At 60.6% G+C, this 16,677-nt stretch overlaps 2 protein-coding genes across 2 annotated transcripts; both read right to left on the reverse strand.

Moving 5' to 3' along the window:
* Positions 1-1,348: 1,348 nt before the first annotated feature.
* On the reverse strand, positions 1,349-4,524 carry SHD (Src homology 2 domain containing transforming protein D; the record flags this gene model as incomplete). The annotated part of the gene is made up of 6 exons (XM_079546869.1): positions 1,349-1,535; positions 1,615-1,734; positions 2,661-2,799; positions 3,493-3,705; positions 3,825-3,909; positions 4,354-4,524. The coding sequence occupies 6 exons, from the start codon at positions 4,522-4,524 to the stop codon at positions 1,349-1,351; spliced, it is 915 nt and encodes a 304-aa protein (XP_079402995.1).
* Positions 4,525-5,792: 1,268 nt separating this feature from the next.
* On the reverse strand, positions 5,793-9,546 carry YJU2 (YJU2 splicing factor homolog; the record flags this gene model as incomplete). The annotated part of the gene is made up of 8 exons (XM_079546952.1): positions 5,793-5,869; positions 6,443-6,608; positions 7,362-7,482; positions 7,952-8,133; positions 8,436-8,570; positions 8,812-8,956; positions 9,225-9,325; positions 9,523-9,546. The coding sequence occupies 8 exons, from the start codon at positions 9,544-9,546 to the stop codon at positions 5,793-5,795; spliced, it is 951 nt and encodes a 316-aa protein (XP_079403078.1).
* Between the last annotated feature and the right edge of the window lie 7,131 nt (positions 9,547-16,677).

Genomic DNA, 16,677 nt, shown 5'->3' on the forward strand with positions numbered 1-16,677 from the left:
TCTCCCCCTCTGCCCCAATCCTCCCCACTCTCCTCCCACTTGGAAAACACCCCTCTGCCCGTGCACCCCGTGCCCCACTCCCCTCTTCCCTTCAGACCCCTGGCTGCCCCACTGGGTGCCTCTGGGGCTGGGGGCTCCCCTGCTGGGCTGTGCCTATGGGGCCGTGCCTGCCCTGCACCCCACAATGCCCCCGCTGTCCCCCAGACACCTCAAACATCTACGTGAACATCGTGCCCCGCCGGACCCCGAGGAACAAGAGCCCCCAGGGAGCAGCTGCTGGAGGACAGTGCGTACAAGGGGGGCTGGACCGAGCGTGGAAGCCCCCCAGCCCTAAGGGGTGACCCCCCCGTGCCCCACAGCCCCCAGTATCAGCAGGGATAGGGTGCGAGCCATGCGCTCCGCTCTGCTTCACACAGGAAGAGCCCCCACTGGGTTGCAGCATCCTGCCGCCTCGCTTCCTGTCTTCTCGCGGCGCCTTCCTGCCCCCCAGCATCCACCCCTGGGGGCAACCGCAGCCCCCGGGACCCCCAGCACAGACCCTGCACACGGGCAGCCCTGGGGTTGGGGGCACAGCACGGTCCCACAGCCCCCCGAGTCACAGGGGAGCCGCCGTGCCGCCCCGTGTCCTCATTTCCCTTTGCACTCAGTGCCTGCAGAAGGGCTCAGCCCCATCCTGGCACAGCCCCACCGGGGGGCACTGCTGTCAGCCCCCCTGCAGGGCATGGGGTGGTAGGGGGCCAAGGGTGGCTCTAAGCCTGGTGCTGGGCCACGTGGGGGGACACATCCAGACACCAACCCTACCCCCAACCCAACCCGATCCATAATCCTAACTCTGACCCTGATCCTAACCCCGACCCTAACTCAAACCTTAACTCTGACTCTAACCTGAACCCAAACCTGACCCCAACCCAAGCCCTAATCCTAATCCTGATCCTAACCCCAACCCAACCTAATCCATGACCCCAACCCAACCTGATGCCCCCACCCTAATCCTAACTCTGACCCTGGTCCTAACCCTGAGTAAAACTCAAACCCTAACTCTGACCCTAACCTGAACCCAAACCTGACCCCTAACCCAAACCCTGACCCTCACTCTCACCCTCGCCTGAACCCAAACTCAGTCCCTCTCCCAATCCTAATTCTGACTCTGGCCTCAAGCCAAACTCAAACCCAATCCGGAACCTAAACCCTGCCCCAGACCCTGCCCCAAACCCAGCGCTCCCGTGGCGCAGCAGGATGGAAACCCCCCCACCCCACCCCCCCTTCCCCCACACAATGGAGTTCAGCCCCAAGACGCACCAGAGCCTTTAATGGGAACACCAGGGGGGGATCCCCGGCACCGCGGGGCTCAGGGCGGCTGTGCAGCCACAGGGTAGAGCAGCGAGAGGTGCCGGGCGCCGCGGACGGGCAGCGCTCGCGCCGTGTAATGCCGCACGGCCTCGGGCACGGAGGGGAACGCGGCCCCAGCGCGGCCCAACACAAAGTGCTGCTCCCGTGTCCGCGTCAGCTTCACGTGCACGAAGCCGTGGCTGCTCCTGGGGGGCAGAGCAGGGAAGGGGCAGCGCGTGGGCCTACGCAGGGCACACGACCCCGTGGGGCAGCCCCACGTTGTACCTGAGTGACAGCGAGTAATCCTCGGGGCTGGTCTCGCAGTCCCTCACCAGGAAGCTGCCCTCGCGGCACAGTGCCAGCAGCGTCTCGGCGCCCGCGCGCCCAATGGGGCCGTGGTACCACCTGTGTGGGGCACCATGGGGTCACCTACGGCATCCCAACGTGGGGCACCGCGTCCCGCCCGCGCCGCTTGGGGACCAAACTCGACGTGGGGGCACCGAAGGGCCGTGGGCAGCCGTCTGTGCCACCAGGATGTTGGCTGTGGGGCATCTGCTGTGCTATGGGGTGTCCGTGCTACAGGGACCCACCTCCACCGTGGGGATCCATCTGTATTATGGGGACCCATCTTCACCACGGGGACCCACCTGTGCCATGGGGACGTCCCTGCTATGGGGACCCATCTCCACTACGGGGACACAACTGTGCCATAGGGACCCAACTGCACCACGGGGACCCACCTTTGCCATGGGGACATCTATGCCATGGGGCCCCATCTCCACCGTGGGCACCCATCTGTGCCATGGGGCATTTCCTGTGCCATGGGGACCCAACTGCACCACAGGGACCCATCTGTGCCATGGGGACGTCCCTGCTATGGGGACCCATCTCTGCTACGGGGACACAACTGTGCCATGGGGACCCAGTTCTATCATGGAGCACTTTCTGTGCCATAGAGACCCACCTCCAGTACAGAGACCCATCTGTGCCGTTGGGATTTCCATGCCACGGGGACCCATCTCTACCTTGGTGACCCATCAGGGATGGCCTCTACCTCCTCTGAACCATAGGGACCCCACTCCCCCCCTCCCCACCCCCAGGGCCGTGTCCATGCCATCCATGACGTTTGGGTTCAGGTTAGGGTGAGAGTGAGGGTCAGGGTCAGGGTCAGGGGTCAGGTTTGGGTTCAGGTTAGGGTGAGAGTTAGGGTTTGAGTTTGGGTCAGGGCTAGGAATCAGTTTGGCTTAGGGCAAGGTTCAGAGCCAGGGTTAGGATCAGGGTCAGGGTTCTGGATCGGTGCCGCCCCACTTTGGAAGGGACCCCCAACTCACACTTGCTTTTCCAGGGGCAGCGAGGTGTCCACGTGCCCCGGGCTGGGGGGGCAGATCGGCCTCGTCCCCGGGGGGGGCCGGGGGGGGCGTGCTGGCTGTCGGGACAGACTGGGGGAGCGCTCAGGACTCTCAAACTGCACTGCAGGGACACAGCGTGCTGTCACCCCACTGAGGAGTCCCAGCATCCCAAAGTGGCACCCACAGGGGGGGAGGGATGCTGGGGCTGCGGGGTGGTGCCTATAGGGGCTGAGGATGTGGGGTTATGGGGTGGTACCCACAGGGGCTGGGGCTGTGGGGGCTGTGGGTACCTATAAGGGCTGTGGATGCTGGGGCTACAGGGTGGTGCTTATAGGGGCTGAGAATGTGGGATTATGGGGTGGTACCCACAGGGATTGAGGGATTCTGGAGCTATGGGGTGCTTCCTATAGGGGCTGAGGCTGTGGGGTTATGGGGTGTACCCATAGGAATTGAGAGATGCTGGGGCTGTGGGGTGGTACTCACAGGGGCTGGGGCTGTGAAGGCTGTGGGGTGGTACATGTAGGGATGAAGGGATGCTGGGGCTGTGGGGTAGTGCCCATAGGGGCTGAGGATGCTGGGGCTGTGGGGTGATACCCATAGATACTGAGGGATGCTGGGGCTGCAAGGTGGTGCCTATAGGGGCTGAGGATGTGGGGGCTGTGGTGTGGTACCCATTGGGGCTGAGGATGCCGGGGCTATAGGGTGGTATCCATAGGGATTGAAGGATGCCAGGGCTGTGGGGTGGCACCCACAGGGGCTGGGGCTGTGGGGTTGGGGCTATGGGGTGGGAGCGACGTCCACGGGATGCCGGCACCTGCGAACGCCCGTGAGATGTGATCCTTCTTCCACTCCCAGGGCTGGTCGTACTCATCGGCCGGCCGCTCGTCGTCGCGGGGCAGGCGGCTGTCACGAGCTGCGCCCCCCCCGGTGCCCTCACCCACCTTCTCCCATCCCTCGCAGGGGGTGTCGTAGAGCTTTGGGCCCCGCTGCGTTTTCACCCGCTGCCCCTCGCCGTGCCGTGGGCGCCCTGGGGGACGGGCAGGGCTATGGGGAGCGGCGGGGGCCGGGGGGGGGGGGGGGGGGGGGGGCTGCGGGAGCCCTATGGGGACGGGTGTGGGGGGGGGGGGGCGGTGCGGTGTCACCCACCTGCAGCATCGCGGGGGTCTTCATTGCCGCCCTCGGGCACCGAGTCCTGATCGAAGGGCTCCGAGTATTCGCTCTCGTTGGGGCCCTACAGAGCGGTGGGACGGGACTCCCGTGGAACCCCCCCGCGTCCCCCCCCCCCCTCGGGTCCCCTGCTCGGGTGCTCCCAGCTCTTTCCCCGCTGTTCCTTTGTGCCCCATCCCTCTCCTTTCTCCCCCCTGATCTCCCCCATCCCCCACCCCAAATCCCCCCCATCCCCCTGCTTCCCCCTTCCCAATTCCCTCTCCCAGCCCCCCGTTCCCCCATTCCCCCCCATTCTCCCCCCATTCCCCCGTCCCCTCTCCCACTCCCTCCACCCCCCACGTTCCCCACTCCGCCCCACCCCCAAATCCCCCCGCCGTGACCCCACACCTCTCCCCAACCCCCCGCTCCCCGCCCCCAATTCCCCACCGTTACCCCATCATTTCCCATCCTCCCCACTGCCCCATCGCACCTCCCCCCCACAGCCCCCCCCCGGGTGCCCCCTCCTCACCTGCTCCAATCGACCCGGACCCCCCACCCTCACCAGCCGGTGCCGGGGGGAGGCGGTCCCGGTGCCGGTTCCGTGGGGGCGGCGCTCACCGCCGCTGTAGTCGGGTTGGGGCGGGCGGGGGGGGGATCGCCGTGCCCCCCGGCCCAGGTATTCCCGCAGCCATTTGGCCATCGGCACCGCGGGACCACCGGCCCCCCCCGCAGCCGCCGCCGCCGCCGCCGCCGCCGCTTTGTGTCACCGCCGCTCTCAGCGCGGACCGGAGCCCCTCACCCCCCCCACCCCCAGTACCGCCCCGCAGTGATGCTCCGGAGGGGGGCGGGGGGGGTGGGGAGGAAGAGAGGGCTGAGCCCCCCCACCCAACCGGGGTCAGCGGGAGAATCAAAGTGGCACCGGGACAAAAGCGGACCCGCGGCTACGGGACCCCCGGGGATCGGAGTCGGGGGCGCCCGACCCCCCCCCCCCCCGCACCGATAAGGCTCCGCGGACCCCGACATCTGTTGGTCCCATGGGGGTGCGGCCCCCCCCGGCTCAGCTCAGGGGAACGAGGACCCCCCTCCCCGCCCAACCCCCTCCCTAGGATATACGGGGCGGGGGGACCCCAGCGCTGTACCCCAACCGCAGCCCCGCTCCGCTCTCCCCGAACAAAGACCCCTTTCCTGCTGGGGGGGCACACAGGGGGGCACACAAGACGCCGGGCGCCGTCCCATAGAGCGGCCACGGGCAGAGCTTGGGGGGTTGGGGGGGGGAAGAGAAGTCAGTCACAACGAAGCGCCTTCCTCCCCCCCACCCTACAAAGCCCCGCAGCCCCAGCGCCATTTGCGATGGCTTAATTGGTTGGGTTAATTAGCGCCCGGCCGTGGGGGGGGGGGGGGGGGCGGCTCTGACAAAGGGGACGGCGGCTCCACTTGGGGCCAACGCGGCTCAGGGTCTCCCTCTGTGGGTCAGACCCTATGAAGGACACGCGGACCCATCCGTGCCTTGTAAACTCTGCGGATGAAGCAGACACAAGCAGTTCCAACGCACCCCATTTATTCACTGATTTATTCACTGATCGGGGTCCCCCGTGGGCACAGCCAACCCCCCCGCTCCCCCCTGCAGCAGCCCCACACAGATCCCATAGGAGGGGGCACAGAAAGGAGGGGGTTCTTGGCTACAAAAAAGCACTGAGCTCACGTCCCCCTGTGGGGGCAGGAAGGCCCCACACTGCTGTTAGCACAGCGGGGGGCTGCTGAGGCCAGCAGAGAGGACGAAGAACACAGTCCTGTAGGTCCCAGCGCTTCCCAGCACCACGCTGGGATGTGTCACCCCCAAGTGTAGGATTGGTGCCCACAGCCCCACTGCAGGACAGGATGTGTGGGGTGGGAGCACCGTGGGGCTGAGCGGCTCTGGGGCGGCTGCTCTCAGCCAGGCAGGGCAGCAACGTGTGACGCCAGGGCTCCTCAGTCACTCTCGCTGTCTGTGTACGCTCCCAACAAGCTGAGGGACGAGGCGGTGCTCACAGAGCTGGGCAGGGAGCCTGCAGGGTGAAAGGAGAGCAGAAATGGTCAGCGAGGGGGATTTTAGGCATGGGGGAGAGGAGGAGCTCGGCTTCGAGTCTGTGAGCTGCCAGCTGCACCAGGGCGCAGAGCGCACAGCTCAGGGCTGAGCCCTCGTAATCACGCTGCTCCTCCAGCGGGCAGATGAGGAAAGGAGAAACGCACTGTCCCTCCCCACAGATCCCCTGGGGGCACAGGGACCCACGGAACCAAAGGCTAAGAACCAACGAGCACAGAACCAATCCCGTTTGCTCTCCCTCAAGCCTCAGGCCCTCTGCTTTCCTGGGTTCTTCTGCTTCCTTTGTTCCACGGTTCCAAACGCCCAAACTTCACACTCAGGCAGCCCTCCCCACCCCAGCGATTTCCCCATGGCGGAGGTTCCTGGCGCTCTATCGGTGTCCTTTGGAAGCTGCTGTCCCCACCTGGCTGACACCCAGGAGAGGAGACAGCAGGAAGGGGGACAGCCCCCACTGCAGCCCCACCACGGCCCCATCTGCCCCACAGCAACTCAAACTGGGAGCACTGGGGCTGCCAGACCCCACATGGGCAGTTACCAGTGCTGGTCGTGGTGCCTCTGTTCTCTGCCCCATTGACATGGGTGGCACTCAGCTTCTGCTTCCTGGCTGTCACCAGTGCAGCCAGCTGTGACTTGCTGTTCCATTTGCCCACACTCCACTCCCAGCTTTCAGTCTTCAGCTTCTTGCTCTGGGGCTGAGGGTCCTGCGGGGTGGAGTGGGAGCATTAGGGACGTGTGGTGGCGTGACAGGGAGGCAGAGGGAGAAGGGAGACTGAAAACACAGGCACAGCTCCGAGGAGCACCCAACAAGGGCAACAGGGAGCTGAACAGGGCCTTGCAGGCAATGCCAGGTGTGCCTGCAGGCAGCCCTGCTGCCAAACTGAACTCCCCTGTGCCCACAGAGCAGCACAGGGCTGGGGAACACAGGATTAACCCCAGCCTGGCTCATAGACACGGCTGCTTTGATTCATCCGAATGGACGGAGGTCCCTGCGGGCACGGATCGACATCAGAGAGCAGCAGTGCAGGGGGCCCTGTTGGTGGGGATAATCCCTCCCTTGCAAGCCAGGCACTGAAAGCTCTTTTGTCCCGCTCGTCTCCAACACGGACGGAGGAAAAGCAGAGGAGAGGCCGGCCCAGGCGGTTGATTCACTGGTGGAAATCTTCGGAGGGCTGAGATTGCGCTGGAGCGGGGACCGAGGCCCGGGGAAGGCTGAAGGGGAAGGGATGCTGCATCCCAGCTCCAGCCCAGCCGAGGCCGCCTCCTTTGTCAGCAGCCACAGACTAAAAGCACCGATTGATCCCTGTCTCCTTTCGGCCCAGTGCACAGGGCGCTCGCACAGAGCTGCTCATGCATGACGGGCAGCAGGGACGGAAGGAACGGCGCGGAGCCCAGGGCGCAGCTCTGCTCCCAGGGAGGAGGAGCGGCAGGAGGACGAGCCTCTGCCCCCCGCTCACCTCCTGCAGGACGTCTGTAGGCTTTGCCTTCAGCGCAGCCTGGGTTCCTGGTTTCGCAGGCTCCTCATCAGAGTCGGAGTCCGGCAGCAGCCGGCGGTTCTGGGCCTGCTCCAGCATGGCTCTGCGGGGACAGAGGGCGCGAGCTGAGGGCGAGAGGTGGCTCTGCCCCGCCGCCACCAGGAGCAGCACTGCGGCCTGTGCTGCCTGCTGCTGGAATTGGGCAGCAGGACCCACGCTCTCGGGCGCTGGGTTTAAGTCACCTCCAAGCAGCGCCCAAAGGCTGTGGCACGCAGCCTGATGCAGCTGCAGACTCCTCTCCCCACAGGGACGCTTCCCACAAGCCAGGCCGTGCTGCCAGCCCACGCCAACACCACCAGCAGCGTTTCTTTCCCCTCCCCAAAGACTTCAGCAAGAACAACCCACCCCGTCCCCTTTGCAGCCCTCTGGTTTACGCCCCACTCACACACAGCCCCTCCAACCTCAGGCCCTGCCCTCACTGCACAGCCATCGCAGTGCTGAGCAGATGGTGAGACGTGGCCCCTCTCCACAGGGCTGCTTTCACACACGTGGCAATGCTTCCAGCAGCTCACTTCATCTCCTGCTCATCTTCCTCCTGCTCTCTGCGCTTCTGCTCCTCCTCGTATTCCTTGTACTGCTGCAGCATGGCCTCAAAATCCACATTTGCCTGGCGCTGGTTGAGCTCCTTCAACTCCTGTAGGTTCTCCAGAACTTCCATCTCCAGTTTGGAGTCCTTGGTTCTGTTCTCCAGGACCTGGGTGACCAGAAGGAAGCCAGGTTTACCCAAGGCAGCAAGGCCTAGCACTAAGGTCCAGCACAGCCTCCCCGCGTGGTACAGAGCAGGAAGCACTCAGAGGATCAACACTTTCATTTCTGAGTCAGGCACAATAGGAAAAAAACCAGCCTGCTGCAAATTCCAGCACAGGAGAAAACCTCCTGAGAGCAAACAGCAATACCTCACAATGTGGAGAAGCTATAAGGCCATGTGCTGAGCAGGGTAAAGCCAGACAGGGGATGAGAGAGTTTCCTTCTGCACAGAAGAGCATTTTCCAGTACCTTCATGGGGTTGTTCAGCTCCTCCTCTTCCCTCTCCTTCTGAATCCTTTTCTCCTCTTCCTCCAAGAGCTTCTCAGCTTGGAAGTTACGAGTGGCTCCATGCTCCATGGTGTAGTCTGTGTTCTCAGGATCTGTCTAAGGGAAAAGTAAGGCAGCAAATTCATTGTCCTGGGGCAATGCCACCCCAGTCACACTGCGGCTATGATTCCCCAGTTCCATCCGCACCGCTGGGCAGACAAACACCTGCACTCTCCTGTTCAGCTCCAGAATGCACTCAGGTTCAGCCTGTGCTGGGACAGCCCTGCTCCCCATCAGACTGAGCCCACGACCACACAGCCTCCCCAGGAAGCAAGAGAGCAGAAAGAAAATATTTCACCTTGAAAGTGATCTCAGCCAGGCACCGCGTGCACTTGATGTAGAAGCGGAATATGGGAAGTCCCAAATACACCTCGTTCTGAACCGTCTCCTTACGGGCATTAAACTTCTTCCCCTTGTAGATGTATTCCCCACACGTCTTGCAGCTAAAGAGAAATCCATAGCACATCATTAGAAGAGAAAAGGAGATCAAAAGAGACGCCAGCCCCAATTTACTCCTTTGGAAATCTGGCACCTACAACCCCCAAATCACCTACAGTGTCTCTTCCCTCTCCTTCCTCCCTTTTCTTCCAGCCCGGGTCACCTCTAAGCGCTGCTGCCAGCAGCTCCCTGGCAGAGTGAGGAAGCAAAACAACGCCCAAACCAACTCCTCTCCCCTACAGCCGCTTCCTTCTGCCCCACGGCGCCTCTTACCGCATGTTGAACGGGGCCATGAGCCGCACCACATACTGACGATCCTTCGGGAGTTTGAGCTTCGGGATCTTCGCAGGATCGAAGTCCGGCGGGTAATATTTCTGCAGGGACGGGGCAGAGAAGCGCACGCGGTGGGCACAGAGTCACCAAGCGGCTCCCCCAGCACCGCCCGGGGAGCTCCGAGGCCTTTCTCGGCCCGAAGAGCCTCCCGAGCCACCAGGAGCGCCCCGAGGACGAAGCGGAGCGCCCGGAGACCCCCGGAACACCCAGGCGGAATCCCGGAGCCTCCCGAACTCACGTTCAAGACTTTCCGTTCCGACATGGCTGCGCGCCACCCTCAGCGCCCCGCATACACAGTGGGGTCCGCTCCGCCCGCCGCTTCCTGGGAACGGCTCCCGCCCTCTTCCTCTGCTCATTGGTGGAGCGGGATGCAGCCTGAAATGTTCTTCAGTTCTATTGGTTAATTCTGCCGCTCGTCAAAGAGATCCGCCTATATCCCGGAAGTTTGTGTGCCAACGCCCAAGGGCCTGCCCTGCGCCGCGGCCCGAAGAAAGGTTCCGGGGCGGGGAGGGGCCGGGAGGAGGGACCTGGAGAGCTGAAGCAGGACGAGGCGGTGGGGATCGAGACGGGTCCTGGGGCGGCCGGAGACCCAGTTCAGAACAAAGAGGCGGGGCACAGAGGCTGTCTGGTGCAGGGGGCTGCATGGGCCGGTCTGGAGCATAGAGACCAGTAGGTGCTGGGGGGCATGGGGCACTCCTTAGGGGCCGGCTGAGGCCGTAGGGGCCGATTAAAGCATCCCCGGCCCCCAGCTGTCCTCGTGCTGTGCCAGCCCAGCTCAGCGCCCCACAGCATTTTCAGCTTTGCAGAGAACATCACAAATGTGGGGCAGGGATCAGAGCCCCAGGATGGTTTATTTATGGGCTGTGTGTGACCAGCAGCGTGATCCCTCTCGTACTGCTCTGTACCTCGGTCGTGCCTCAGTTTACCCTGTGCGAGAGGGGGCGGCCAGCAGAGGCTGAACTGAGACCCAGCAACTCATCGCACTGATGCTTCTGCATCACAAGGTGGGGGGCAAAGCAGAGAGGAAAGAGAAACCCACAGCCAACATGAGCCCCAGGGCTGGATGAAACCCAGCCCTGATGCTGGGCAGCGGGGTTAAACACGGGGGGCCCCACGCCTGGCTCCAACACCGCGAGGTCTCGGCGGGGGCTCGAAGCCGCCTGCGGACACTGCGGGGCTCCTCGCTGTGATCCACGGCTCCCCCAAGCGGTCTCCCATCTGTCCGAACGGCCACGCAACGCCCTCCGGGTGCACTCGGGCACTCCGGGATGAGCGCAGAGCCCTTCGGTGAGCTCCGGGGCGCCCAGGAGGTTTCCTCTGCTTCCCTCCTGGAGATGCTTATATTACTCTCAGGAACCTAGAGCATCCCCTGGGCTCTGCAGGGTGCTCTGAGGATCCGGGGGTGCTGTCCTGTGTGCCCCACATGCCTCTAGGGCACAGTGGGGAGCTCTGAGAACACAAGAATTGGGTCCTGGGATTCCTCTAGGGAACAGTGGGAAGCACAGTGAGGAGCTCTGGGAGCAGCCCTGTATGCCTGGGGTCTCCTGGGAGGCCTCTGGGGCACCCCACAGCACCCTGAGGAGCTCTGGGAGCACTCAGAGGTTCGCTGTGGGCTCTGGGCCCCCAGGATGCAGTAAGGACTGCTGTATGAGGTGCTGGGCTGGATGCTGCTGGTGTGGCAGGGTTAGGTAAAGATGTTTGAGATGAGGCTGTGGGGAGGGGGAATGCCTCCAGGGAGGGGTCTCATCTCAGCCTTCCCTGCAGACAGAGCTGTGTCTGTGCTCCAATGGAATCCAGTTTTAGGAATGGCTTTGCTGGAAGCTCTCATCCCAGCAGCTGTGCTGGAAGCTCTGAGCTGGGAAATACATCCAGGCTATAGGAGCAGTGATAAAGCCTGAATTCAGCCCCCCTGGGCAGCACCAAAATCCCATTTGGTGCCACAGCAGTGGGGGAAGGGAGCAGCTCTGTGGCTGCTGAGGGCATCTCTGGAGCACCGCTTTCTGCTGTGGGTCGCCGCACTGGGAGCTGCTGCTTTGGGAGGTCTGGAACACAGGGTGTGTTTTTGTGGTGACCTCACAGGCAAACTGCTGACTTTGAGACCCTCTGACATTTGAGGGCATGCCTGGGGGCACCGCTGCCATCCCCATTGACACAGAGCCGGTGTTGTGATGCCTGCGGACCCCCAGGCCCTCCTTTGGGGCACAGCTTGGAGGCGATGGATCTCATGGCTCTGCCCAGAGCCCCGTGGGCTGCAGGGAGTGCTACCCATGCTCTCCTGGGGACGGGTGGGTTGATGGAAACCTCGCCATCTGAATACGGTTTTGCTTCTCATTCCAGTTTCGTTAGGAATCCAGCAGGACGGGCAGATTGGAAGATGCTGATGGTGAGACGGGAGGGCAGTTTTCTTCCTGCGGTGGCTGGCACCACATCTGCCTCCCCATCCCATCCTTCGCTACCTCCCTTGCTCTGAAGGTTGGAAACTCCCCCGGCTCAGCCCGAGAGCCAAATCCGGCCCAGGGAGGCAGTGACTCAGTGCCTTTGATTCAAAGGCAGTGATGTTATCTAAGCCCTGAGAGCCTGCTGCCCCTCCCCAGCAGGGCCCAGGGTGGGAACCTGACAGCTCCAGCACCTCTCTGCATCTGCCGAGGGTCCCGGGCCGAATCCGTGCCTCGTGAGCAGGATGGGAGAGCTCAGTTTATCCCCACGGCCCCGCTTCTCTTCCTGCCAGCAGTGCACAGCTTGCAGCTGGCTGCCCCTCTCAAAGGCAGCAGCCCACAGCCTGCCTTTGTTTCGCCCCTGCCCGCTGCTCCTGTCCTTGTTTTGAGGCCACGCAGCTCTGCCTCCACTCCTCCTTGTGCTGGGGATGGCGGTGGATGGGAGCAGGGTTTGGTTTCCAGGAACAAACAGGGACCGGGCTGAGAGCAGGAGCTCTGTGTGCCCTCAGCACTGCAGTGTTTGGGTTTGCTGGAGGGATGCAGCATGCAGCCTTTGCTCCTCAGCTCTTCCACACACCCTGAAAGCAGCCCGGCCACGCAGGGCAAGCACCCATCCCAAATCCGCGGGGCTGGGAGCAGCAAACAGCCCCCGAACCACACTTCTGATTCCTCTGCCCTCAGCTTGGGCTGCAGCACCTGGCTGGTGACCCTGCACACAGCAGGGGGTTGAAAGCAGGTGGGGATTTGTGGTCCTTTTCAACCCAGGCCGTTCTGTGAGTCTGTGACCCCGTGATTCTGTGATTCTGTGATCCTATGATTCTCTGGTTCTATGATTCTGTGATCCCATGATTCTGTGATTCTATAATCCTGTGATTCTGTGGTTCTATGATTCTGTGATTCTATCATTCTTTGATTCTGTGATCCTATGATTCTTTGATTCTGTGATCCTATGATTCTATGATCCTATGATTCTTTGATTCTATCATTCTATGATTCTGTAGTTGATTCTGTGACTCTATGATCCTATGGTTCTGTGCCTCTATGTCATTCTATTCTCTGCATTTCTGTGATCCTGTGATCCTATGATTCTGTGATCCTATGATCCTATGATTCTGTGATTCTATCATTCTCTGATCCTGTGGTTGATTCTGTGACTCTGTGATCCTATGGCTCTGTGTCTCTGTGTCATTCTATTCTCTACGTTTCTGGGATTCTATGATTCCACCACCTCCAGCCCCCAGCAGGGCTCTGGGGCCGCACTGCTGCTGCCCTCGCCACCTTTGCAGCGTCGCACCTCCCGAGGGCTGCAGGCTCCGGATCTCTCCATGCAACCAAAGGCAGCCCTGCACAAAACCAGCCCAGCACGCCCACCGTGCTGCCATGTGACGGCCGGGCCGCCCGCCTGCTGTCACCGCATCTGCCTCTGTCACCATTTCCTGTCCTCCTGCACGCAGCACAGCCGCCCTCCTTCCTTCTCCCCAACCCATCCCAGCCACCAGCGCAGCGCCCACAGCCAACAGCGCCGCTTCCTGCAGGGCTCCGCTCCGACCCCGCGCTCTGTGTCCCCTTTAGGAAACGTGGCCAATTCATTCTGCTCTTCTTTTGTTGTTTTCTTTTTCTTTCTTAATTATTGTTATTTTTATCTCGGAAATGCCTTCAGTGGGGTTAAAACCGTGCGTGCGAGTGTGTGATGGGAGGGAGCGCACAGCGGGCTTTGGAGGAGCTGCCGTGGGTGCGGGGTCCTCAGTGCTGGATGGGAGTGGGGCTGGGGGCTGCCTGTGGGGAGGTAGGGCTGCTTGTGGGGTGGTAGGGCTGCTTATGGGATTGTAAGGCTGCTTATGGGGAGTTAGGGCTGCTTATGGGGTGGTAGGGCTGTTTATGGGGAGGTAGGGCTACTTATGGGATTGTAGGGCTGCTTGTGGGGCGGTAGGGCTGCTTGTGGGGTGGTAGGGCTGCTTGTGGGGCGGTAGGGCTGCTTGTGGGGCGGTAGGGCTGCTTGTGGGGAGGTAGGGCTGCTTATGGGGTTGTAGGGCTGCTTGTGGGGAGGTAGGGCTGCTTACAGGGTTGTAGGGCTGCTTATGGGGAGGTAGGGCTGTTTATGGGGTGGTAGGGCTGTTTATGGGGAGGTAGGGCTGCTTGTGGGGTTGTATGACTGCTTGTGGGGTTGTAGGGTTGCTGATGGGTTCATTGGCCCAGTTATGGGTTTGTAGGGCCATGGGTTTGTAGGACTGCTCATGGGTTTGTAGGGTTGATTATGGCTCTGTGAGGCTACTCGTGCTTGTAGGGCGATGGGTTTGTAGGGTTGGTCATGGTTTTGTAGGGCCATGGGTTTGTAGGGCTGCTCATGGGCTTGTAGGGCCATGGTTTTGTAAGGCTGGTTATGGGTTTGTAGGGTTGGCTATGGGTCTGTGGGGCTGCTCATGGGTTTCTAAGGTTGGTTATGGATTTATAGGGTTGCTTATAGGTTTGTAGGGCTGCTCATGTGTTTGTAGGGTTGATGATGGTTTTGTAGGACTGCTCATGGGTTTGTAGGGTTGGTTACGGTTCTGTGAGGCTGCTCATGGACTTGTAGGGCCATGTGTTTGTAGGGCTATTCATGGGTTTGTAGGGCCATCAGTCTGTGGGGTTGGTTATGGGCTTGTAGGCTGGTTGTGAGTTTGTAGGGCTGCTTATGGGTGTGTAGGGTTGGTAATGGATTTGTACAGTTATGGGTATGGGTTTGTAGGGCTGGTCATGGGTTTGTAGGGTTGATTATGGGTCTATAGGGTTGGTTATGGGTCTGTGGGGCTGTTCATGGGTTTGTAGGGCCATGGGCTGATAGGGCTGCTCATGGATCTGTGGGGCTGGTTACAGGTCTGTGAGCTGGTTATGGGTTTGTAGGGTTGGTTATGGGTCTGTGGGGCTGCTCATAGGTTTACAGAGCCATGTAGGGCCATGGGTTCGTAGGGCTGTTCATGGTCTTATTGATCCAGTCCTGGGTTTATAGGGTTGATCATGGGTTTATCATCCTGGTTATGGGTTTATAGGTCTGGTTATGGATCTATTGGTCTGGTTATGGGTTTATCGGTCCACTCACGGATTTATCAGTCGGATCACGGGTTTATTGGTTCAGTTATGGGTTTTATGTTCTGATCACGGGTTTATTGGTCTGGTTATAGGTTTATTGGTCCAGTCACGGGTTTATCAGGCCAGGTGGGGATGTGTCCATCTGGTTATGGGTTTAGCAGTCTGATGATGGGTTTATTGGTTCAGACACGAATGTGTCGGTCCGGCCGTGGGTTTGTAGGTCTGGTTATGGATCTGTTGGTCCTGGTATGGGTTTATTGGTCCGCTCGTGGATTTATAGGTTTGCTTATGGATCTATTGGTTCGGTCTTGGGTTTATTGGTCCATATTGGATTTATCCATCTGCTCCTGGATTTATTGATCCAGTTATGGGTTTATCGGTCCGTTTATGGATTGATCGGTCAGCTCGTGGACTTGTCATGGCTTTGTGGGTCTGGTCGTGGGTTTATTGGTCCAGTTATGGATTTATCCGGCTGCTTATGGATTTCTTGGTCTGCTTATGGGTTGATCGGTCCAGTTATGGATTCGTAGACCTGGTCATGGGTTTCTTGATCCCGTTATGGGTTTATTGGTCCAGTCACAGATCACAGGTCCAGTTATGGATCTGTAGGTCTGGTCACGGGTTTATTGGTTTGGTTCTGGATTTATCAGTCCAGTTGTGGTTTATCAGTTTGGTAATTAAGTTATCGATCGGGTTACGGATTTACCCATCTGCTCATGGATTTATCGGTGCCATTATAGATTTATAGGTCCAGTCACGGGTTTATAGGTCTGGTTATGGATTTATCACTCCGGTTATGGATTTATGGCTCTGAAGGTGGGGAGTCGGATGACACACAGAGCATTAAGGTATTTTTGAGGTTTCTTTCGCTTCAGCGTTGGGTTTTGGAAGGGAAAAGCCCATCGAGCGTTGTGCTGCCACAATTTAGAAAAAAAAAAACCAAAAACCAAACAACAACTCGATATTTTCATCATGGAAAAATAATAATCGTAATAAAAGGCACTTCATGTTTGCAGGGTCTTCTGGTTTGTCCCGGTTGGAGTTAACCCTTGGGTGGCTGAGGCAGGGAACCGATCCAACCCCGTCCCATTGGGATGGATGTGGGCTGAGAGGGAGGCGATGCCATAAATCCCAGTGCTGCACGGATTGCAGAGCCAGGCTGAGCTCTGCTGGGAGCCCTGGGCTGCTCCAGCCTCAGCAGCACTTCAATCAGCCCCAAATTTGGGCAGATAGCTGAAAAACGATTTCGGATCCTGGGAAATAATTGTCTTGAGACCCCGCGTCCCCTCACCGGGTCCCATCACAGTGGAGCCATGGGGATGGAGAAGGGGGACCCCCATGTCTTGGCACGGCCCAGGCACCACATGCAGGTGGTTTTGGGATGCCCCCACCCTGGGGAGGTGTTTGGGGTCACCCCTGGCTGTGCTGTTTTCCGGAGGTGCTGCATGGGGGAAAATGAAAGCAGTGGGTGCTGGTGCGTGGCAGGGCACAGCTGGGGGGGGGGGGGGGGGGGGGCCGGATCCCCCCCTCACCCACGGGTGGGGTTGGGCCCCACAGCCTCTCGGTGCTCACACACAGCGCTGCCTCAGTTTCCCCATCTGCAACACAGGGGCGAAGGGTGCCGACCCCCCTCCCCCCCCCCGCCTCATTAAAAGCTCCCACAGGACCCCCCCCCCCCCCCCAGCCGGATGTGGGCACGGGGGTGGGCGGTGAGCACAGAGTCCTCACTGTGCCGCCCACCCCCAGGAGGAGCAGAGTGGGATTATTTAAGGGAAAAGAAAGTGCTGCCCTGCCGGAGGGGGGGAAAGGGGGGGGTTCTATGGGGGGGGTCAGCAGCCACTTCTGGCCATTTCTTCCTATGGCACACGTCTATTTTTAGGGTATGTATGTAA

Source organism: Tetrao urogallus (genome assembly GCF_951394365.1).
Source record: "Tetrao urogallus genome assembly, chromosome: 25".
NCBI lineage: Eukaryota > Metazoa > Chordata > Aves > Galliformes > Phasianidae > Tetrao > Tetrao urogallus.